The sequence below is a fragment of the Haliotis rubra genome, unplaced genomic scaffold (genome assembly GCF_003918875.1).
Source record: "Haliotis rubra isolate DU_JTF1 unplaced genomic scaffold, ASM391887v1 Scf393, whole genome shotgun sequence".
Classification (NCBI taxonomy): domain Eukaryota; kingdom Metazoa; phylum Mollusca; class Gastropoda; order Lepetellida; family Haliotidae; genus Haliotis; species Haliotis rubra.
Genome location: NW_025767072.1, coordinates 105612 through 130701, shown reverse-complemented (window position 1 = coordinate 130701; position 25090 = coordinate 105612). Strand labels below are relative to the sequence as shown.

The 25090-nt window shown below is 41.1% G+C and overlaps 2 protein-coding genes across 3 annotated transcripts in view; both read left to right on the top strand.

Moving 5' to 3' along the window:
* Positions 1 to 11176, top strand: part of LOC124286844 — a 71883-nt gene extending 60707 nt beyond the window's left edge. For both annotated transcript variants that reach the window (XM_046723286.1, XM_046723287.1), the window contains exons 3-5: positions 1099 to 2508; positions 10206 to 10324; positions 10460 to 11176. In XM_046723286.1, the coding sequence (XP_046579242.1) occupies positions 1099 to 2485 (1387 nt within the window). In that variant the 3' untranslated portion in view covers positions 2486 to 2508; positions 10206 to 10324; positions 10460 to 11176. The remainder of the gene's footprint in view (positions 1 to 1098; positions 2509 to 10205; positions 10325 to 10459) is intronic.
* Positions 10219 to 25090, top strand: part of LOC124286856 — a gene marked incomplete at its 3' end in the record, with an annotated part of 100878 nt that continues 86006 nt past the window's right edge. The window contains exons 1-2 of the mRNA XM_046723295.1: positions 10219 to 10324; positions 10460 to 11231. Of these exons, the coding sequence (XP_046579251.1) occupies positions 10219 to 10324; positions 10460 to 11231 (878 nt within the window). The remainder of the gene's footprint in view (positions 10325 to 10459; positions 11232 to 25090) is intronic.

Here is a 25090-nt window from a genome sequence, read left to right as displayed (position 1 = left end):
GGTGACGTTAAAATTAACTCACTCACTTCTTGAAAAACGTGGATCATCTGCAGGGTTGATAATTTTGAGAATGGTAGGGAAGTGGTCACTTCAACATAGGTCATCATGGACCACCTATTCAAATTCATTATACAAGATGGAGTGCCAGATCTAGGGAAGAATATGTTCAAGTGGCTGAATGTAAATACAGTGGAAACCGCCTAAGTAAAGACTGCTTAACTAAACAGACCTGATAAGTAAACACTATTCTTTGGTCCCGGCAAATTTCTTCTTTAATTATCACTATTAGAATCCGGTTAACTAAACTCGGATAAGTAAACAATACCGCTTAACTAGACGTCTTCTCACGGTCAAGAAAATTACTTAACAAAAGAGACTGGATAACTACATTAGCGATCACCACATAATCAGACATCAGGGGCAGTCGTGTAAGTCTCCAGTCAAACAAACATCCTACTGACAACTCGCTGGCGTCAAGCAGTTGACAATACACTGACAACTGGAGGCCAGCCCTGATAAGTTGTTCATTGTTACATATGCATACATATACATGCATATGGTTGTCATTTGCAGGTTTTTATAAGTTTGGATAAGTAAAATACCTGATAAGTAAACAATTTTGGCGAGTCCCTTGAAATTTTACTCATCAGGTAGGTGGTTGAATCATTATTATATATACTTAGTTTATTCTATGAAATAAATTCCTGAATGATTTTACTTTTGTTATTATTATCAGCAAGAGGGTTATTTACACTGAAATCAGCCATGGTGCTTTACTTTTAGTACGACAGGGCATCAAGCATAGCCCCCATCTCTAAATACAAATCTTCAAACTGTGGCTGTTCATCTTACTCTGCAGACATTGGATTAACACTATGCAGCTTGTATACCCCTTCCTTTTCTGATATTCGACACAGAAGAGCATGTCATGCTTTTTACGACAGACTATTGTGAGGAGGTATAAAAAACCTGCATAATGTAAAAAGGTTCATGCTGAAATGACAGATGCTTTTAATATACGCTTCTCTTGTTGGATTCTTGTCTCGCTTTCTCTTCAACTAAGTGTTACATATACAGAAAGCCCTTTGAATGTTTCAGACTCAATATTCCAAGAGGAAAGGAAGCACTCAAGACTTATAGAGATATTTCCACACAGTCCAATGTTTTGTGCATGGCAATACATGTCAACTACATACATGGTCTAGCACAGGAAAACAGGGAACAAACTAAAAGGAAGAAGGAAAAGAGGGCTATAAAAGCAAGGGAATTGTTGAAAAACGCAACTGCACTCCGCAATTCTAATTCAGGGCATCTATTGATTCACTTCGTGGGACGAGAAAAAGAAGACACCTTTACTGGGGCATTTGACGAATTTGCTGATGACAAACTTCAGACTTTGATTCAAGACGGAAGCCTGTTCACAGATGTGTACTCAAAACGGTTACTGAGTGATTACGCCACAGATCTAGACAAACTGCAGAAGAAGCAACAGGAAGTACTTCAAGAGATATCAGGAAAACTCGAGGCGAAAACCAAGGAACAACTACGCGCGCAAGAGCAGCTGGAAAAGCTAAGATTGAAGGCTAAAGAGACACTGGATGAGCAATTGCTTGATGCAATACTTCAGCAGAGACAGAAAGTAGTGGATACGGTGAAGGAAATTGAAAGTTTGCAGAACATTAAGTTAAAAGAAGAAAAGAAACTGTCTGTGTGTATTGATAAGGCTACTTTAAAGGATACACGCCATTATACAGATTTCCTTGTACTGTATGTTGAAGGTGGCGTATATCTCACCACATCTGACTCTAAAACAAAAATAGCTCTGGACGAACGAATCATCAATCCATCTGATCAAACTTTGATAAGATTCCTGAAAAGCAAACCTCAGTTTAGATCAGTGCATCCTAATGCAAATACATTGCGGGGCTTAACTAAACTTCATGAGAGTAGATCCGTTCAATTCAAAGGCTATTTCAAAGGGAAGGATACCGATGAGAAAACAGTCCATTACATGTTGGATGACCACAGACTTCTTGAATACATTAGTGCATTTTCAAAACTACCTGATGGTGGTACCTACTTCTTTGGCATCGCAGAGAAAGAGACTTCCATCAATGGAAGTCCATACAAGTCAAAGTTTATGGAAATTCAACAAGTTCCAGTCGGTATTCAGCAGAATGTAGAAGCTAAAATAAAGGAAGGAGTTTCAAAAGGTGTCTTAATCTGTGACTATGATGGACACGAAATACACAATGACATTGTGAATGTATTTTTCATTCCATCTTCAAGAGACAACGAACAACCTGATGTTACTGTGAAGACCCCTGAACAGTTTGTTATTCAAGTACACGTCCAGCCTGTCAGTGGCATAGTGTTCTATGACAAACAGGGGCCTTTGGCATACAGAGTGGAAGCAGACACTGTCAAACCATACTCTGTAAAACAGTGGTTTCATGCCGTCCTCGTGAACAGCGTTGTGAAGTAGATGAACAGATCACAAACAAGTCAGTAAGTTTGCTAACTTTCTGGGTCATTTGTGTTTTGCATTATATATTTTAGTTTCATTCCACAAGAATATATACTCTTCGAAAATGGAAACTTGACACTGACTTTCAAATTGTAATAATAAAACAAGTACTGGTAGACAGGATACAAGCAACAAACGATCATGACACTACGTGGGGATAACAATATTAACTCCCAATACATTTCCAATGTCCCAAACTGGATCTCCTGGAAACCACCCGAAGCCTGTGCTCAGGCAAGTGAGTGACATATGATATGTTCTGCCTCTCATACTGCAATGCCAAAGTTGTCAAAGTGTAATGGTAGATTCCTCAGTACAAGTCTCAACTCCCGCTCCGTTTATGCAAATCGGATGTCTTTTGCATTACCATTCGCTAACATTCTTGATTGTCATTGGGTTGTATTTGAGTCTCTAACAATCCGATAGCATGATTTTTAGCAATGTCTACTTTCTTTTTATTTGGAAAGCTAAATGTCCATGTTGTGTAATGGAACGAGACATGGGTGCTGTAGTGGAACATGCATTTATCGTTCAAATCAACTCAAAAAATATTTTATATTTATATCTGTGATAATATAGTTGTTGTACTGTCATTCGGTGACAGAATTTTATAATTTACCTTTAATTGTTAATATATTCATATCTTGATTTAGTCACGATATGGCTGAAATATTGCCGATGTGACTTAAAATCTTAACTCACTCACTCACTCAACCCACAAAGTATAATATAGTAAGTGAACGAACATTTAACATCTCATCAGCAATAATTCAGCCTTATCCAGACGACTAAACCTATCTATTAATAAAGGCCAACTTATATAGAATAAATATACTAGGCACTTAAAGAAACTGTGCATACAAAAATTAAATCTAAATTTATCAAACCTGTGTAGACACATAAGGATTCAAACTCAGATATTAGTGACATGTATCCAACATGCATGCACGTGCCACGTTCCGTGACTTCAGTGGGTTCGTCCTTGAGACGTGCAATACGTTGTTGAATGTGCATTTCAGGGAAAGAGAAACAGAGCAAATGAATACCACACAATACTGTCACTTTGGAATGCTCAACCCCTGCCCTTGCGATCCTTCAGAAACTTAAACGGCTATTGAAACGCATAGCATGCCAAGGCTCACGTTTGCACAATGTCATGAGGCCATTGGGATGGTCCGTGGGGGAATGTCTCAACGACAAGTGGCTGCACATTTCCACTACCACCGGAACACCATTTCTGCAGTGGTGAGACGCTACCAGAACACAAATGACGTCATCGATCGGCAACGTTCTGGACGTCCTTAACAACGCCAAGACAGGACAGATGGATAAGGGTGACCCATTTTCACCACAGGTTTCAGACTGCAATGATGACTGCCCGAACCATCCCAGGACTTCGTCGTATCCACCCCAACACAGTTCGACAATGTTTACGTCATCACGGGATCAGACCACGACGTCCCGCCATACAGCCTATCCTGACACAACGTCATCGACAAGCTCGCCGAATGTGGTGCCGAAATCATGTTCGCAGACCCTTGTTTTTTCGTGGAGAAATGTTGTTTTTACAGATGAGTCCAGGTTTAACATTTCCCATAGTGATGGACGTCAATGTGCCTATAGACGCGTGGGAAAAACGTTATGCACAGGCCTGTGTCTTGGAGAGGAATCGCTTTGGTGATGGTTCCGTGATGATTTGGGGTGGAATAACAGCACGCCAAAGAACTCCTTTGGTGACTGATCAGGGCAACTTAACTGGTGTGGGCTACAGGGATTAGATTCTTCGACCTGTGGCAATTCCTTTTCTGCAACGTCATGGCACTTGGTTAACATTCCAGCAGGACAATGCCCGCCCTCATACGGCAAGGGTTGCTATGGATTTCTTGCAACACCACAACGTTGACTTACTGCCTTGGCCTGCAAATTCACCGGATCTCTCCCCGATAGAGCATGTTTGGGACGAGATGGATAGACTTCTACGCCGTATTCCTCATCCGCCAGATAACGTCCTTGACCTTGCAACAGAACTTGAGAGAATCTTGCGTGACATCCCACAAGCCTTCCTTGCACGTTTGCTTGGCTCTATGCGTCGTCGATGCACTGCTGTTCTCAATGCCGATGGTGGACATACCCGTTATTGAGTTTGTGACATGGTCGTTTGACTCCTGTCCCGCTTGTGGACTCGTGACGTCATTGAGATTGACTTTTCAATTGAAATTCTCCCGACTTGTTATGGTCTCATGATCCATCCATTACAGTTTATATGTACCTTTGACATGGTTATCGTACTTATCCACTGGGATAATATTTTGACGATGCACAGTTTCTTTATGCTGCTCGTATACATGTCAAAGAAAGATTGTAAATCACTAGATATCATAGAATTTCTCTTAAAACTAGTGTGTAACCAAAGAATACTATTATATAATATATCAACCTGCAACAAGACAACATAAAAACGGGCTGTGGATCGCCAACGGTGAGTGAGTTAGTATTGTACGAAAAACGAAAACAATTTATACAATATAAATGACAACATTGTCAAGAGTAAAATCTGTCGACGATAGAGTATCACAGATATGAATATAAAACTAGAATGTAAAATTTTAAACATTTTGATTGAAGAAGACAGTACAATATAAAACGCGGGCTACAGATCGCCAACAACTGAAGGTCGATCATCATACTTGAGACCATGGGGACTTACAGTACTTTGGCTTCCTGACCCTAGCTGGATTTAAACTATCCCTTCAGCTGTTAGCGATTGTACGCAAGTTTAGCAATTGATCCAAAATGTACATAGATATTGGTTTACATTACTATTCTTTGATTGATATGGGCTTACATACCCACTCAGGTGGACTTCAACCCCCATCAAGGGCATGGCCACTAACAATCTCAGTTAATAATCACATTCTACCGTTTTGTAAAATATTTAACTATATACTATCAAAATTTAGAAATTAGTTTAGCGTATTTCTTTTAAAAGGTATCATATTAAATGAGAAATAATTTTGTTAAAAAGGTCCTGGACTATTTTGACATTGAAATATTTATTCTTTGTTACGGAACAATTCATACAGTTAAGCAGGACATGCTTGACCTTCACCAGTAGCAAGATAATTATATTTCTGTGAAAAGTTGGCAGGGAATATTTTAATGCACCGAAGCCAAGAGAAGGAATCAGGAAATATAATGAGCTGTCTATTTTCAGATTGACATTTTATATATCTTAGAGCTGTAAATATGGCTACTGATTTGGCAGGAAAAATTGAGCTGTTAATTGATAATCCTGGACATATGGTCCCTAGTCAGTCCAACGACAGTAGCTGTGCTACCATCTTTAGAGCCATCCGTAAGTATAGCTTAATAAGTATCGTAGCTTTTTCGTTATTGGTAATAGAAGGGACAAAACCCTTTCCACATTCATAGGAAATCTCTGCCAAAAGCAGTGTCGATTGTACGGTTGTGACTACCGGTATATATCATGAGAAGATATTTGTTTCAGTATTACAGCTATATGACGTTGTTTGTAAACAAATTGGGTCACAACCATACAATCCAGTGATTGTAACCATGCCATACGATGACAGAGCATCTGTTTATGAATCACTATGAAATAGTGATGATACCAGGTGTTCGCGAAAAGGTGAGTGTATCCTGCCCCTCAGGTGGCACGCGCCATAAACATATGCTAAGTCTAGTCATTTGTTCACCTGAAATAATTCGGAAACGTATGGTATAAGTAAAAAAATGGAACTGCATCGGGCATCATTTTTGTTACTGATGCATCAAATTTAAAAATGTATTCCATATATAGGTACCATAACATTTCTTGAAAGCTTTACTGAGGCCTTGAATGTTGTAACCTTGATCAAACAATTTCTGAGCAAGAGTGGCATGGCGCTCTTTGAAATTCTGATAAAAAGAGCACGCTTGATTGTACCTCAAAAGTTGTGAAATGTAAACATCAAAGGCTGGAGCTGTTGGAATATTGCTCGACATCAAAGAGAAGTTGACTATATTTGAAAAGTTCATCCCTTTTGTCATAAAGCTTTGTGGAGAGTTTTTTGTCACTCTGAATCTGTGTGCATACATATAAATATGAAACAGATTTGGCAGTAGAAATGTCAGGTTTTATTCTTATTCCAAGGGGAGGAATAAGATATTGTTTCTTATATACAAATCCTAATATAAAGAACTAAAAACAAAGGCAGGATTATGTGTGGTTAAAAGGTCAAGTGGTGATACATAAGTATACCTACGAATTTGGCTTCTTTTACAACTTTTATAGGATTGCCATCTAAAACTAAATCTGATCTCGGAGAGGTTTGTTATCCCTACAGAAGAGGAAACATTTTGTTTTTTAACTTTGAAAATTTAAATCCATTTTCAAACAATCTTTTATGAAATCTATTTAAACATAACTGTAACTGCCGTTCGATAGTATTCATATTGTTCCCACAACATGAAATGTTAAAATCATCCACAAAAAAGCGATCCATCAATGGAATCATTTTAAGACCTCAGAGAGACTAGTTATTCTAATACTGAATAATGTGACAGATAAAATACCGCCTTGTGGAACACCCTGACCCTGATTATAATGGTCAGACAGGGTAGAACCCACGCGGACTCGAAAGTGCCTGCTGGTTAAATACTTGGATATGAACGGAGAGAGACGGCCTCATAGTCCAAAATCATGTAAATATTTTATGATGTCTTTGTTTCCATGTAGTGTCGTATGCCTTATCTAAATGAAAAAGATAGCCACTGCATGTTTGTTATTGTTCATTGCATGGCCGAACATTATTTCAAATGATTGCTATAGAATTATGTCCCAAGTAGCGCTCTTTACGAATATCCTACGCACAACCTGTGATTGAAACCCATTTCGGCAAACACCGACAACACTGCGTGCGACAGTTTTCCATGGACAGTGTTGTCTGTTTGGAGGCTATTCACCTCGAAGTTTCAGTAACGATTTTAGGCAGGTCGTAAGAGATTTCATTGCATCAACAGGAAGCAAAAGTCAGTGCATATGCCCCAACATATATATAATATAGGCCAAAATATTGGCCAAAATGGGTGGTATTGTGCCTTTGACGTGGTACTTGGAATCCAATAAGTTAGTCTATTATTGACCATGCGTTGCATGGTTTTGCAAACGCAGCTTTTTGTAATTTGTCGGCTTAGTATGATCCGAACCAGGTGTTGGTATGGGAACAACATTTGCTTCACGCCATGAAGGTGAAACTATGGAAAGGAGAGTTTCTGAACATTGGTTTTGGTAAGTGTTTCAGAAGCTGATAGTCAATGTTATCAGCTCCTGAAGCAGTATCATGAGCTTACCCAAGGGCAGCATGGAGCTCATTAACAGAAAATTATTCGTCGTAATCTTCCCCATTATCTGAATTGAAAGTAATAGTGTTCTTTTCCAGTTTCTTTTATGTTTTTCGAATTGAGGTACATAATTAGAAAAGGAAGAATGTTTATAGCCAAAGTTTCACCAAGGTTATTAGCAATAGCAGAGTTGTTAGTTAATAATTTGTCTTTGACACAAACAGAGCAAAAGATTGGGTTACAATTTTTTATAACCCAAACCCCCACCTATACATGACAAAACACGCTATCATACACACATTCATTCATTCTATACAAAACACTGACATATGCAGTACCACGTGTGTCTCACATGTAAATCACACGCAGTTACCCCAGCTTTGCCTTCCTCATCCCAGTATACTCCAACCATGATGCACATTTGACCTGCACACAGTCCCTCCATCACTAATCACAACACCTTCTCACCGGCACAGTCATACGATCATAACTGATATCGGGTACAATCTATAGTGATACAACTGTAGGTTACTATGGCAACAAGGTAACAAATAATTGGTGGTTAATATGGCAACAGAATAATATAACAGTGTCCGTGTTTGGCATCAATCCCTGACCTCTGTCAGTACGAACCCACAGTTCACATACACTATCCCAGGTCACTGGCGTTGTTAGCCGTCCTCCGTAGTTCCACTGTCCGACTCGTCAGCCTACAATAGCCACTACTCCAACCTTGGGAATTTCTCCTCGTGATCTTCACGCATGCCCTCTGGTTATAGCATATCACCTTCTTAGAGAATATCAAGTTCAACAGTCCATCGTTGACAAACCATAGGTCTTCATGACAGGCTCTCAGTAACACCATATCCTGGATGCTTAAATACAAACCACTTGTATTTACTAATATGTCCTAGGCTCATATATTATGCCATTTCAACACGACCTGTTCAGTTGCCCAGTAACACTATTTTTTTACCTCTAATACAGTTTAATACCCGCACAACTATCCCACAAATAATCAAATGTATAACACAACCCGTCAAAATATCACCCAATACTACGTTTCTTATTCAAATAGTAAACTCACATTTTTCACAAACTGTGATTCGAAATGCAATACAAAACACTCAATATTCAATTAATTCACACACGTCCAAAGAAATAATATTCAAAATGCAATACAAAAATACACTCACGCATTTCTGCCACAAACACCACTGAAATACACCTCTGAAGCTTTCACCACGACATTCGCTGGGTATCACCCTCTCACCCAGACCGTCACATCCACCTGACGAAGGGGCAAGGAATAGCCCAGAAACGTTGTGTAAACAATAAAGACGTTGACATCCATAACATTTTGTCTTATAGGATAGATTATTCGTCCATTGAAATAGAAACTATTGTTGCTTTATTGTCAGCTTTGCAACAATTTAAAGTGTATTTGGTTACTACTAATCGTTGAAAACTGAATTTTGTCTTTATTTAATGGAGAACACATTCCAGTACCTAACTAGTTTGAGCTTATTTTGCAGTAATTTCATTGGGATGGCAAACCCAACACTGTTGCTAATGATAACATTATGATTCTAGCACGACATTGTGTGATACTCGATTCTGATTGGCTGAGAGCTCATCAAAACTGTTCTTAAAGTGACCGATTGACCACGTATGAATACAATGAACTCGTTGACCCTTTCGTTTGTAAACAAACATGTCGGACATCGGTGATTTCAACCCCGACAGCATCTTTAAGGTTTTTGAAGTAAAAAAACAAATGTCCAAGATATTTTAGCCATTTCCAGGAAAAGGCCCCTTCAAGCCTTATGTTTTTGCACGCCAAAGAGTCTGGTTTTAAAACACTTATCAGTCGTGCTAGAATGAAGATAAAGCTACTCTAATTTTTTTAACGCGTTTGGTTTTTAAATTACATTTTTAAGCGGTCTTAAATCAACGATAAAGGACCGCAAAATTGAAAACAGAGTAGCTTTTTAATTTGAGAAAATGGGAAAAGTTTCGACTATAAACATGATTTGCAAATTTGTAAAAATATCATTATCATGTATAAAGATTACTAATAAAAACAGAAAATAGCAGTGTGTGTGCTTCAATTAGCAGGGTAAGTTCTCACTGTGGTCAAACTTTCTTTATTCAATAATAAATATATCTAGTTCAACATAGTGGCAAAAGTTAGATGGTAGTATGAAGCTCATCATGGATTCAATTGATCGTTACCGTTTAGATCAAACTAAGTTTCCTTGTTTTTGTTTGTTGTTCTATCACAGCACTGTTACTGGGGTTCTTGTCTCATGGTTTCTGTGTCGGTATGTTTCAGGAAATACGACAAAATGCCAGGGCGAGAAGTGAGTTTAAACAGCAAGGATTTTCAGCGTCCTCGCTTGAATCCCGTCGTAGAGAGCATTACTAAGATTAAAGACACCTTTGTGAAGAAAGGTAAGTGTTTCTTTAATGTTGTTAGAGGATGACATAATGCCTATCGACGATTTGCTATTATTAAAACATAGTCACAAGTTGTTCTTTTTAGTGTCATAGAACTGATGAGATAATAGATGTATACTGATGTTACAGGTGTACTAAATGTTGTTCCATCGAAGATACCCTCGCACCTATCAGATATCAGAGATGGCCTCATTTCGCTGCTGATGACAAATGGAGCTCTGTACCAAGAAAACATCATTACCAGTGAACCATTGGGTGAAAGAGACACCACATGTCTTTTGTATTTATCAGAATATTTAGCAGCATTACTGGATCTCCCTGTGCCACGGACACACAGAAACACTAGGTATGACGCCTTCATAGCAATGCCCCATCAACCCCTCATGCTGCTGACTCTGATTGACAACGGCACTGAAACTGAAGAGATAAGGAAGTATAACACCACTGTGGCTAGAGAAGTGACTTCAAAACTACGCAGGTTTACCAATGAAAGCATTAATGTGATACATGGAGTTTTCAGTTTGAGTGACCTCATAGACACAGACACGTGCTACATAAAGTTACAGAGAGTAGCAGCATTATCTGCATCCTTCGTTCCCAAGTCTTCTCTGTTGATGACTCTTGCAAAATATGAACATGTGATGATGGCCTTCTGGGCAGCTGTTGCGGAGACAAAGTCTGTCCTGACAGAGACAGGTGAAGTAGATGACAGTTGTATCCACTTTCTCACTTCTGATCAGTGTGCGTGTCTTGTGGAGAACATCGAAAGTAGATATGTTTGCTGCAGACAGGAGACCGACATTGAATCCAACACTCTGATGGTGGAGGTGGCCAGGAGACTGAGCAGAATGGGTGATACTCTACTGATATGCAACTCACAGGAAGAAAAGAACAGACTCAGGTATGTGGAATCACATAAATTATATGTATGCTCTAAAGTTTTGTTGTTGTTTTGTTTTAAGATAATAGTGACATGACTAGTACTAAATCGGATAAAGGCAAAGACTTGTACCGTAAAACAATAAAAAATACGTCCCACAACATGAATGTATAGTTCCCAATGACAAGGCTTCAAATAGCATAGAATTAATCCATGAATGTAATCATCGCTGCCTAAGTTATTTGATCAAATCACTTGGAAGTGACACATCTCATAATGCTACAAATGTCTCCAACACTAACGGGTCGGTACTATGATCAACACCACCACCACCTTTTGCCTTAAAGGTCACATGCAATGTATAACACAACTTTGCAGATTCTGATACCTTTCGGTATGGATTTACTGAATCAAATCATCAAAAATGCAAATTCAACTTATAAAGTTGAAAAATAACGCGATGAAAAAAACCCGCGCGAAATCGGAGTTAAAATGATTCACTAATTTTCCCCCAGCGCTTGGGGAAAAAAGTGGTTTCAACAGCTGGACTGCGCTGGGCTGGTCTGCGCTGCGCTCTTAGCACATGCGCAGTGAAATAGGTTCGCGCAACTTGGAAGCGGGTTGTCCGGATTATAAAGCCGTGAGCAGGAGTAGTCTAATCAAAACAAATAGTAAATAATGTACTCATTACATAAAAGAACCTTCTTAGGATCTAGATCTACTCAGCTATGTGTGAACCAGTGAGGCGTTCGACATTTCAAGACGGAAACCCTTAGCTGGCGGTGAATACTCGGTGAAGGCTTTGGTGTGAGCTATTTTTCTAATGTTTGGTTGATATTTCACAGGCGCAAGCTTTTTATATGTTATGACAGTAGATTACCGATTTAACTGTTTATATAATTTCATTTGTCTATTTCACCACACGTTCTTCTTACCAAGTCACTTTCTCAGTTCGATACTTAAAAGCAATGCCATTATTTAGCGTCGACAGAATTTCTAACTGTGATATAGATACATGTATGTTGTTGTCACAGACAAAACTCAGTGTCTGTTTTATTGACACCTATGTGTCTGCCTGCCTGTCTGCTAATGACAATATTCAATACACAACTTCAATCACTGACCACATGCAATTTGAACTTAACACCTATCAGGCTATACACCATAAACAAAACGCATTGATTTATGGCCCGATTTCGGTCTCTGTCACATTATGTAATTACACAGACAGGCAGGTGTGATACTTGTACACATCACATGTTATGATGTCTCTTGATTGCAAAATGTTATACACAAAAAATGAGCATGTATTTACAAAACCCAACATCTGTATATATACACACACACAATGAGCCGTGAGGGCATCTGCAAATGAACAAGCCGTTACACTTGAGCGCACACCCACCCGCTCTGACTGGGTTCGGTATCCCGGCTGCTTCGTTTCTAGGGGAAGTAAACTCAAGTACAAAATATTGCACTTTTGATTGTGCGCTTAATATTTGGTTTATATGTTTTTCATAATCAGCCATGTATATTGTAATGTCATGAATAAGTGATAATTGTGTTGTAATTATTTTTGATTTTTTGGTTGAATGTGACCTTTAACCCTAAGAATGAGTGAACGAGCGAGAATTTATGGTCACATCGGCAGTATGTCAGCCATATCGTGACTATGAGGGTATGTTATCACTAACAAACTTGAATATGAATACCTGTCGACAAAGGACAATTAAATAAAGGATTATGACAGCTTTGACTTAAAACCAGCCTGTCACCATAAAACACTATTTTTATACACAAAAATACAATATTAATATGGGGTAATCGCCAACAACTGAAAGTTGGTCACCATAATAAAAACCAAAATAAGACTTCTGTGCTACCTGTATGAACTCTAGCTTGATTTACACCATCCCTTCAGATGTTACCGATCAAGACAAATGTAACCAAAAATTTAACTCATATTCTGCTTGGTAAAACGTGGTGGGATACATTACCCACCTTTGAGGATAAAGTCACTAACCATCTCAGTTACTAACTCATCTACCAGTTATAGAATAGCGTTTATCTATTTACTAAATCTTTTGATCAGAATTTTCGAACAATTCTATTTCATTTAGAAAAATAACATTATTAAAATGACCCTTGATCGTTTTTACACATAAAGATTCATATATTGTGAACGTGGCCACTAACAATCTCAGATAATAAGCACAAACTACCGTCGTATAAAATATTTCACTATACATCATAATTTATGGATGAAGTATATTTCTTTTAAAAAAGCATAATATTAAATGAGAATTAACATTTATTTAAAGGTCCTGGTCTGTTTGACATTGAAATATTTATCCTTTTGTGATGGAAAAATGAACACAGTCAAGCAGGACATGCTTGTCTGTGATTCTTTCATCACAAGGGATACAAAAGGCGGATTTTCACTTATTTATTAAGTACTCATACTAATAGCTGTTGTAGGCGATACGTCATCAGCTTAAAATGACCTCTACAAATCTGGACTGCCAACCCACTTCTTTGGCATTATATCACGCATGTAACTGCTAATAAATTTATGATCACTGTGAGGGTGTCCGAAGTGGTGTTACAGATTTGTCGTGTGCTTGCTTAGCAGCAGAATTGGCCACTACTAGTATATACAACAGGGGTACGAGATCACTTCCAACAAAAGACTTTGTAAAGCTTTATTTAATAATGAGGTGAGGTTATTTAATAATAAAGCTTTTTTCAGTCCCTTATCTCTCTCCGCTAGTGTGCTACCACCTTTGAATCCCCAGCCAAGTTCCCGGTCACTATGACCGCGAATCGGCACTTTCCTGGTCACGTGCCACTATTGTGACCGTCTTATAGAATGTTGATCTGAGCGAAACAATTTAATGTGAATCTCCTATGATTTCTTTGGTTTTCGTAATGAAAGCTTTTGGGCTTGTTGTAATCCCTTGTTCTATGTACTTTTTTCTCGTCTTCACTGATGTCAGTGTTTTTACGAGACTTGGACCGAATCTCTTGTTTCATTCTGTGATATTTTGTGACTTCAGAGAGGACCAAACGAAATTCTTCCTCTGAGATCTTGTTGTCTGTGAGTGCGGTGGAAGTATGGTCATCTATTGTGTTTAACCTTTCTTCGGCCAGAATTCTGATCTCGTCGTGTTTCAATGCTTTACGATGTAATCTGCGGGATGCAAACTTAAACACCAACCCCACCAACCCTGACACCCCAGCTGTTATTTCAATGCCCAGCCCTATGGGTGCGGCTGCAATGGTGGTCAACAAACCGACACCTACTGCTCCTAATCCCATGCTGGTTGCCATAAGGGTGGTATCAGCCCCATCCACGAAATTGAAAGCTTTAGGTTACACACCACCAAATGTTTTGCCATAAACTTCTATAGTAACCTTATAATTTTTTTAAAAATAGACAAGCTATCGCCAGCCATTCCACTCTGGCCTTTAAACTACATTCTAAGATGCCTAGTGGTTAGAACGATCGAAAAAAAACATCATTATCAGACAATAAAGGTATAGTTTTTTGATGACGTAACAATTGAATGACGTTATCCTTTCACTGCGCCATTCTAGTGTGCCCCCTCGTAATCGAACCATTTTACATTACGTCACAATGTAAGCGACGTCCCGATGCATGTCAGTTGTCATCGCCTCGTACGGCCTCCTACAGTAAACTACACCGTTGCATCCAGTTTCTTGGTTCGCTGTTGCTTCACGCAGCTAACATCACTGGTGGAAACATTACGTTTATGTTTTACGACGGTTAAAATGTGCCATTTCGACTCACAAGTTTTCAGCGACACGGTAACGTTCGTAATGTTTACATTCTCACAATGCAATTGTGGAATGTCGCTTGACTACTCAACTTCCGCTGGATGTACTGATCTAAACTTACGCTGGTAGTAGAAATGCAACGTTCATATTGCCCTATATGGTTTACGTTAATGACAGATGTAATTAAAATAATTCAGAGAAGATATTTAATCCGAACGTAAACCGTCATCAAACTGTTATCATTTGTTTTTTTCTGGTAACGTTCGTCTTAACGTAGGGGGCAGACACATCAGTAGAACAGCGCGCCAGTTAGCCCTGTGCGAGGATTCTTAATTTAGGCCACCGACACCGTCGTTTGTTTTCTGCCTTAAATTAATCGTAATTAACTTTAGAAAGTATTAAATTTGGCACCTTAGAAAAGAAATACACTCCGCCCTACCACCATGTATAGTGTAATAAAACACACTTTTGCCCTGAGCTATTATAGTTAAAGCACGAGGACTCTATGGTCGTAGAGCAAAGTGTATTTCTTAAATAAAACACAATATCAGGCCAACTTGTCCGGCTCGTTTTGCGAGGACAGGAAGCGGAACACATCAACCCCAGTTCCGCACCAAATGTCACCTACTGGAAAATATCTGTACACATAATAAGCATAAGTCATGGTGATGAAAATGACAGCACTGAATACTTAAAATTGTGGTCAGTTTTAATTACTGGATTGATATGCTTTTCAAATACAAACATCTTTTCAAATACAAACATCTTACACTATTTCATCCAATCACAGCTGTCACATGTCTCTGTCTCTCTTGACTAGTTTACATACGGACCGGCTCAGCGAGCAAGCGATACTGATTTAGTGTAGTGTAACCTTTATGGTATTTCTTACTTAATGACGCCCGTATATCGTGATCTTGTTCTAGTTGGCGTTTTACATCACATAACTGCCTCAACCGAAACCCATCTACGTTTTCCATTGTTTTTGCTACTTCTTCTACGACTGGGTACAGCCCCCATCCTGTGTGTATAATATATTTTATAAGATATTTTTAATTGGTTTTTCATTAATTTCTTATTAATGTATTTGAGCCTTATAAGGTTTAGATTATCGTAGAGGAAAATAGGTGAGATTTTAATAGGTAAATCTTGGACTATACGAAACCCATGGAGGGGTGTTGAGGGGGATGTAATCTCAGTAAGGGTTCTGATCCCAGTTGTATGACAATACGACAACGTGCGGCTGTTTGCATGGCATCCCAATGTATTGTCAACCCAGGGAAAGTTGTCGGCCTGAACCCTCTTCAGGGGCTCTGAGAAAGACTTCTATGAAGAGTGTGGCGTCTGGTTTCATAGTTATATAATACAATTTGTAATCGGGTAAGTCGACCCTTAATTTTGAAGACGCGGGTGAAAATAATATGTTTCTCGTGTCAGTGGTGTTTGGAGAACTCTTACATAATCAGAATCCGGAATGATAGACGCGAGAAGGGCACCATTGTTTTTTAATTTCGAATACATACCTCTTTTTGGTTAAAGAGATGTAAGGTGCGGTGAGGATCACGTTAATAAACCATTCAGGCTCTTTAAAGTCTGATAACAACACCCGCTCGTACACGTTGTCTTTCAAATGTAGGACGTACAATGTGTTTTCCTCACCAGGCAGATCGAACCCCTCTGTGTCTCGTTGTGACGTTGGGATGATGATTCATCGTCTATATAAAATGTTATAAAATAGTTTCCTTGATTTTCTGATAATTTCTCAGGTGTGCACTTCAACCCCATGAGATGTATGTTGTCGGGTAGGAAAATTGAAGTGAGTGATATCATGTCTTCCACGGTAGCGGTGACTCCCTGCAGACTGGTGTTGGAATCGATGTTCACCCGCACGTAAACAGTGCAAACGTGATACTGATGTTGTTTAACCCACCGGAGTTTGAATCCCCTTCACGACTTCGACTGGTGATGATGGTTCACCGAGGTAGACTTGGATGATTAGCATGGAATTCGCCGGTAAACTCTCCAGGATGTTGACAACGCCATCGAATTCACACACCATTTGCAACCCCATGTTTTGCTCCCCGGGTTTACTCGATAGCATGTGGGCTGCCATACTTGAGACTGTCTCCGATGATTACACTGCGCCTATCCCTCGGGACATAAGCCACGAGCAGGGTTACGTTGTTCACGACTTTGTTTAGGTAGTGGTCTTTGTTTTCCGTGAACACGTAGGGAGAGCTGAGCATGCTGTTGAGAAACCAGTCAACTCGAGATTGTGTTAAATTCCATTTGTTGTCATCGGTGAAGACGAGGGCATACTGCTTGTTTCGATCGACGACCGTGGTCTCGACTCGTTTAAGCCGAACAGCTTGCCGCCGAACGCTGGGTATATCATCCATTCATCCTCGTCATTGCAGACTAGGTCGTACCGAGTGTTGCTGACAGCTCTTGATGTATCGACGATATCGTCTAAGTTACTGCCAGATCCACCAACGGCGGGGACTTCGACGCGTTTGTAAATATTGCTTTTCAGTTGCAAGGCGCACAGTATACCGTCTATTCCTGGTTCGTCGAATCCGCGTGTGTCCCCGAGGTCGGAGACGGCTATATTAACGCATTTTTTTAAAACGCATTCGGGATCTTGGGCGCTAGTCATTGTCGTATGTGCAGCGTCACGCTAAGGTATCCTATATTCACAGGATTATGTTTTATATCTAAATCAGATACTTTTAATTCCGAGATGGTGCCTCGGGTTAATTTCTTGTACTGCCATGACAAAAACGATTCGGCTCTGCCATCGTTATACTTTTCCGTTTTCACCGGTAAGGCTCTCAACAGCGCGAAAGGGTGTTCACGTTGAACGTTGTCCGTCGTGCTCAGCTGATTGAGATGAATGCACAGTTCACGGTACGGAACGAGATCAGTTGAGTTGAGTTGAGCTTTACGTCAAATCGGCATTATTCCAGCCATATAGTGACGAGAACAAGTTTGCATTAGTAAACATTGTAAGTACATACTCGGAATGAGTTTTATTTCAAAGACATTTATCGATTACATTGTCATTCAAAAGCACAAAAAGTCATAGCATCCAATTTAAAGCCAGGCGGTTTGTTACATTTCATGGCTACAATTTATGGTTGTTACATTTCACAGTTACAATTTATGATACAGATCAACTTCCCTCAAGTAGTTCAGTATCAGATGGGCGCTCACGAGTGAGAACAGATCTTTTAGGTTTGTTGCATCATAATGTGAGTCCCTTGCAGGCGATAAGTCCACGCATTCAAGCAGAATATGCTTGACGGTGAACACCTCATCGCAAGAGACACACATGGGGGGTCCATCCCCATCCGTTTTCAGCAGATAGTCATGTGTAAATCGACTGTGGCCAATACGACATCGTCGTAAAATTACCTCATTGCGTCTTGACTGACAACCCAAGTAGGTTTAACCGATTGTTGGCTTCAATTCATGGAGCTTTGGCTTCAGCGGTGAAAATGGAACTGTTGTCGGGGATCCTAGAGGAGACAGTCTTGGCTCCACTGACTGTAGCGCTGGCAACTTGGCCATCGTCCTTGGATCCGTCTGTGAAAATGGATCTGTGAGTGTTATACTTTGAACGTAACTGGTTGTATTCCTGTTGGAACACCAAGGGATTTGTTTCAGACTTTTTGAGTTTGGTGAGGGTGAGATCGACCTGTGGTTTCACCATTTGCCATGGTGGTGAGGACAGAAGTCGGTATGGTTCAATGATGTTGAGATCAATTTTAGCTGCAGATATGTGTGGTTTGATCCTGATTCCTAATGGTGGAACCAGGCTTGGCAGATTAGGAAATAAGTTTTCATAGAGCGGGTTAAAAAAAAAAATGGATGCTGGATTGGACTCATTTGAACGTAATTTAGTGATATACTGCAGTGAGAGTTTAATGTGGCGTTGTTCAAGGGAAGGTTCATTGGCCTCCGCATATAGACTGTCTACCGGAGAGGTCCTAAAAGCTCCCAGGCAGAGCCTCAGCCCTTGGTGGTGGATAGAGTCTAATTTTTTCTAAATTGCTTTTGCAGGCTCCACCGTAGACAATGGAGCCATAATCTAGTTTACTGCTTGAACTAATGATCTGTACAAGTGAAGGAGGGTGGTCTGATCCCTTCCCCACTCTGTATTTGAGACTACTTTTAGCAAGTCTAGAGCCTTCAAGCACTTTGTTTTCAAATATTTTATGTGTGGTAAGAATGTCAGGTACCGGTCGAATATGAGTCCAAGGAATTTGGCCTCTTCTACTACCTTGATGGGAGTACCATCTAAAGTTAGGTCTGGATCCTTGTGTGGTTTGTATTTACGACAAAAGTGAATACAATTTGTTTGGGATTTTGAAAACATAAAACCATTTTCATTGGCCCATTTTTGGATTTTGTTAAGGCAGAGTTGTAGCTGCCTTTCTGTTGCGTGCATGTTCTTACCACGACATGAAATATTGAAGTCATCCACGAAAAGGGACCCGTCAACGCAACTGTTCAGAACGTTAGTGAGGCTGTTAATTTTGATGCTAAAAAGTGTGACGGACAGGATGTTGCCTTGGGGAACCCCCTGATCTTGGTGGAAATAGTCAGACAGTGTGGAACCCACCCGAACTTGAAATTGTCTGTTATTTAAAAACTGAGATATGAATTGAGGTAGTCTACCCCTCAATCCAAACTCGTGTAAATCTTTTAGGATACCATGTTTCCACGTTGTATCATATGCTTTTTCTAAGTCAAAAAAGATAGATACTGTATGTTGTTTGTTGACAATGGAGTTTTTGATGAATGATTCGAGACGCACCAGTGAATGGTAATTCGGTTTTTTTCGGAAACCACATTGGAGGTCACTGAGGAGGTTATTGGTCCCCAAGTACCAGATTAATCGATTGTTGACCATGAGCTCCATGGTTTTGCAAACGCAGCTAGTTAGTGATATAGGACGGTAGTTTGAGGGATCAGTATGATCGCGGCCGGGTTTCGGTATAGGGATGATAATGGCATTGTGCCACGAAGGGGGAAGTGTCCGGATGTCCAGATGTCATCAAATATATTTAGGAGTGTTTCCAAGCCTGTGTCTGGGAGGTGTTTCAGAAGCTGATAATGGATTTTATCAGCTCCTGCCGCAGTGTCATGAGCCTGTCCTAGGGCAGTACGTAATTCATGGATGGAAAACGTTTCGTTGTAATCCTCCCCATTATCAGAGTTAAAATTGACTGGTTTCTTTTCTTGTTGGGTTTGGTATTTCTGGAACTGAGGGTTATAATTTGATGAGGGGAGTGGTTTGCCAAAGTTTCGCCAAGTTTGTTTGCAATTTCAGATATATTTGTTAGGAGGGAGTCACCATCTTTCAGGTGGTGATCTCCTAATTTTGACCCTTTGCCCTTAATCTTTTGAATCATGTTCCACACCTTGGACATGGGTGTGCGGGAGTTGATTTTGGACACATATTTCCTCCATGACCGGCGTTTAGTTTGTTTGAAGGTACGTTTTGCCCTGGCATTTGTCATTTTAACAGCATTCAGGTTATGCACTGTAGGATGTTGTCGGAACTATTTTTCCGCCTTCTTCCTATCCTTCCTAGCTTGTTTGCAGTTTGTATCAAACCATGGTTTGCGTATGTGCGGGTTTGCAGAGGACTTTGGAATAGTTTTGTCTCCGATGGCATTTATGACGTCTGGGGTCAGGAACATTCCTGAAGTTGTCCGGCTTAAGTTTTTCTGAACATAGGGTTTGGAATAAAGGCCAATTGGCCTTAGTAAAATTCCATCTTGTTGATGGTGGTTCATCCGTTGGGTTGATAGGAGTAAGAATTGTTGGGAAGTGGTCGCTTCCACAAAGGTCGTCATGGACCGACCATTCGAACTCATTTAAAAGATTAGAATCTGTAAGTGATAGATCGAGAGCAGAGTATGATCCAGTGGCAGGATGGAGGTAGGTGTTTGATCCATCGTTGAAGATGCATACATCATTATTTGAGAGAAACTCTTCAAGGAGCTTTCCCTTACTATTTGTATCAGTACTCCCCATAGGGGGTTATGGCTGAATGAAGTCGCCCATGATTATGCAGGGCTTTGGGAGTTGATCGTATAAGTTCTGAAGATCTGATAGGCGGACAGTTGAGGTGGGAGGAGATAGAGGGAACATAGTGTAAACCCCATGTTCAGAGTTATGCGGACAGCAACAGTTTGTAGGTTGGTGTTAAGTGGACAGGGCTATGGAGGATGCCCTGCCTCACCTCAGGATAGAAGTGCCTCCTGGAAGCTTTTACCGGGAGGAGAAAGAGTGGTAGGAACTGTACCGTATGGATGTCAAATTTATCAGTCCTTTTAGGTAGGTTTCTTTTGAGACAAAACGCGGATGGTTTGAAGTCTTGAATCAATAACTGTAATCCTTTATAATTATTCTTTAGTCCTCTGCAATTCCATTGGATCATGTTTTGCGGATTCATGGTGCTTCCACTGGTGACATGTCACGTGAACGTGAGAAAGCGTTTGATGAACTCCTATTGGTGTCTGGTGGAGATGGAGTTACCTCCATATCCAGAGGGCCAAAGGAGTTATGGACCTCGATGGGGACCTCTGAGGGAGAGGTGGCCTTTGGTTTTGTGTTAGGCGGTTGTTCGAGTTGCTTTAGTCTCTCTAGCCTCTTTTTTTCCCTTTTCCTGCGCGCAGTTTCTGTCTCTGGTTTTGGCATTTGCTCTGGTGTTTGTGATTGAGAGGTTGATGGGCTCAGTTGTGTTGAGTTCAGTTGGCTGAGAAGACATGATCCATGTCAGGTCGGTCTGACATGAGATGGTTGCAGTAGTGATAGTAGGACGGGAGACAGCAGAAGAGTAGGTGATGGTTGAAGGGGCTGCAGTTAAACTTGCAACCCTCTTCTTTGCTTCGTGAAAGGAGATATTTTCTTTGTGCTTGATCTTCCAAGTTCTGTCCAGTGTGGAAACGCGAATCTTTAGTATTCGGATTCGCGTTTCCACACTGGACAGAACTTGGAAGAGGCCATATGGTTACCACCGCAGTTTGTGCACTTCACTTCCTTAGTACAGTCGTTGCCCTCATGCTTGTCACCACAGCGGTAACAAACAGCAGAGGAATGACAGGACTTGGATCCATGTCCAAACTTTTGGCAGTTGTAGCACCGGAGTGGATTGGGGACATACACCTCCACACCAATGCTACAATAACCAGCTTTAATCGAGTCAGGGATGTTTGCTCGCGCGAATGTGAAGAGATAGGTGTTCGTTGGTTGAACAACACCGTCCTTTTTGAAGGTGAATCGTTTTACGGCTGTGACGGATTGCTGAGAGAGTTCCTCGACAATTTGTTCTTCAGTCATGTCGGACAGGCATTGAGCTCTGTCTCGTACAATGCCTCTACACGAGTTAAGGGTTTTGTGTGCTGAGACAGCGACCTTGATATTGACAAAAAAAATTAATTGAGGAGATTCAAGGATTGGTGTTTCCGGGTACATTCTATCAGGAGAGAGCCAGATCAGAGCTTTGTAACATTGGCAACCTCTCCGCAGATACCAGTGATACCTTTGGAGATTGCAAAAGGATTCAATTGCAAAGGTTGCTTGTCAAAAGCCTCAATAATCAGGAAGCATGGCCTGTAGTCAGGTCGGAGGGGCGTACACTCGTCAGACGAGGAGTTGTCAGTATCCATGTGTCTTCGTTTTGAACTGGGGTATTGGGAAGCCATGTCGTAAGTAATGTGGTTCAGCTTCCCCTCTCCCCACCCACCGTGGAGTGTCAACAAGGACGATCTTATATTGCAGCGGATCTCCAAGCTGCAAAGACCAGGGATAAGGGGCTGTTATACTCCAGCGAATTTGACATGAAATGCTGTAGCTGCCTACCAGATTAAAGGTCAGGATGGTTCTGTCCATGACAATCAATTGGACACGTACAGAAATCGGAGGTCAGCATCACCAGATTGGCCCATGAGCCACCGCCTCTCTGTGCATGGAGTTGAGGCTAATTTGTCTTAAGTAGAATATTAGTTAACATTTTGAACATGGCCAAAAGTAAGTTATGTAATACCACGTTTTGTATAGACATTCCATGCACAGGGCAAGGCGTGACCAGCCGATTGGTAGAATCGGGCCTATTCTACCACCCGTCTAGGCAAAGTTAGGGTCGTAGTGGTGTGTTGGATTATTGAACACTATTGCCGGTTCCGTCATCCTCAACCACCAGACTCCTTCCTCTGCCCGACATAGGATGCAACCCACGGCAAACGGGTTGCCCAATTTTGTCGCTTCTTATGCGACCAGCAATGGGGTGTTGTGGACCTATTCGACCTCGGTCCACACGAGGCGAAGAGCCATTGGCGTTACCCAGCACCCACCACGAGGAGGTTGCTCTTCAAGGGGTGCCGGGAATGAGATCAGGTAATTTCGTGCTGGTCAAGGTGGTTTTTGGTGAAATGTTGTTCCAAGTAAACCCGAGCATTTTAGCCAACAGCTTACTGAGTCTCAAGTCGTTTTCCCCCCGCTATATAACCCGACCGTGCGTTCGAGTCTTTCATTTTGAGTTCGGCTCCCACGGGTTTGAAGATTTCTTCGTGTAGAGAGCACACACTGTAGTATCCGACCGTTATTTGGTTGCGGACATTGTTGACGAACAGCCTGTTGTTTTTGCTGTTGGTGTTGGTTCATTGCGGGTAGTAGGTGAAGTCGCAGAGTGCAACTTCGAGCTGATGTTATCGATCCTGTACAGCAGTTGAACGGTCTCACTGCTTGTTATTCCCGGAAGGGTCACGTACATATTGCAAGTAAATATTATATATTATATAACAATTCAACATGTACAAACCGGGAGTGTTTTATTCTAAAAGCGATACTTCCAATTTCACACCCATGTTGATCGAGTTTGAAGATGGGTTGCATTTCAAAGCACCATTTATCGATTACAGATTTTCGGTGTCGAACGTTAAGACGGTACACGCTTGGTTTAACAACCCGATGCAGTTCTGGCAGAATCAATTTAATTTTGTCGTGTGGTGCGCTACAACGGGGTGGGGTGTGACGCTGTGGCGCATTAGCGACACTGGCAAGGTCCGCTGGTCGCGGGTAAACAACTCGATACGATCGACGCAGCGTACTAAAGAATTTGCAACAAATTCAAAATCGATCCGAAGGCAGATTGGCGTTTGCGGGTCCGAACCGAGGGTTGGGTATTCCATATGGTAGGGTGCGATCCGTGAAAGAAGTAAGTGATGATTTACTGAAACGAGATTTACTACGTCAGGACTTTGCTTTGTCGAGTAATGAATGGCTAGATGATCGTATGAACTTTAAAGGTGATGATGCTTTCACCGTCCCAGAAAGTGGAGCAGCCCAAAGACTCTGTGGACGATTGGAAAATGTTCATGCTGGACGTCAAGAGGGTTCACTCGTGCCGGCACGAGCAACGCTTGAACGACTCGATCGCGAACGTGACGTGTGCGCTTTGCTGGGAGCGCCAGACGCAAACGTTTCCTGACATCGTGGGTAAAGGACGGCTAATTACGATGAGAAACAGTTCGTGTCAAACATTAAAGATGCTATGAATGCTCCAGTTGATCTACCGGAGTGCCATCCAATGCTACCAAAACGTGTTGGAATATGCCCGGTCGAAAGTAGACTACGTGTTCGAGTGGGACTGTACATGGCCCGGCGGCGTGACATAAACTGAGAGTCAATAATGTGGTGGGCTACAGAAGGAAATAGTTATCATCGCCACGTCAACCAAACTTGGGTATCAACTTCTTAAACGTCACACCCATGGTGAATACCAGTGAAACGGGTATAGTGGCGTCATCCCCGGAGGCAAGGGTTCGACCCACAACCCCACAGCCCCTTCCACCACACAAGGTGTCTGAAAATAAAGAACACCTCGATCGTGAAACAGCGCTAGTGGTTCGCGGGATCGCGGTTGGACTTTGCCTCATTTGGTTAAAAATTCCTTAGCGGCCAAGTACACCAGCCCGGCCACGGCGACGATGAACGCCCACAGGTTTTGACCGAGCCACGTGACTCAGTAGCCACGAGACGGTGCTACCCAAGATTCCAGAAAGTGCTTC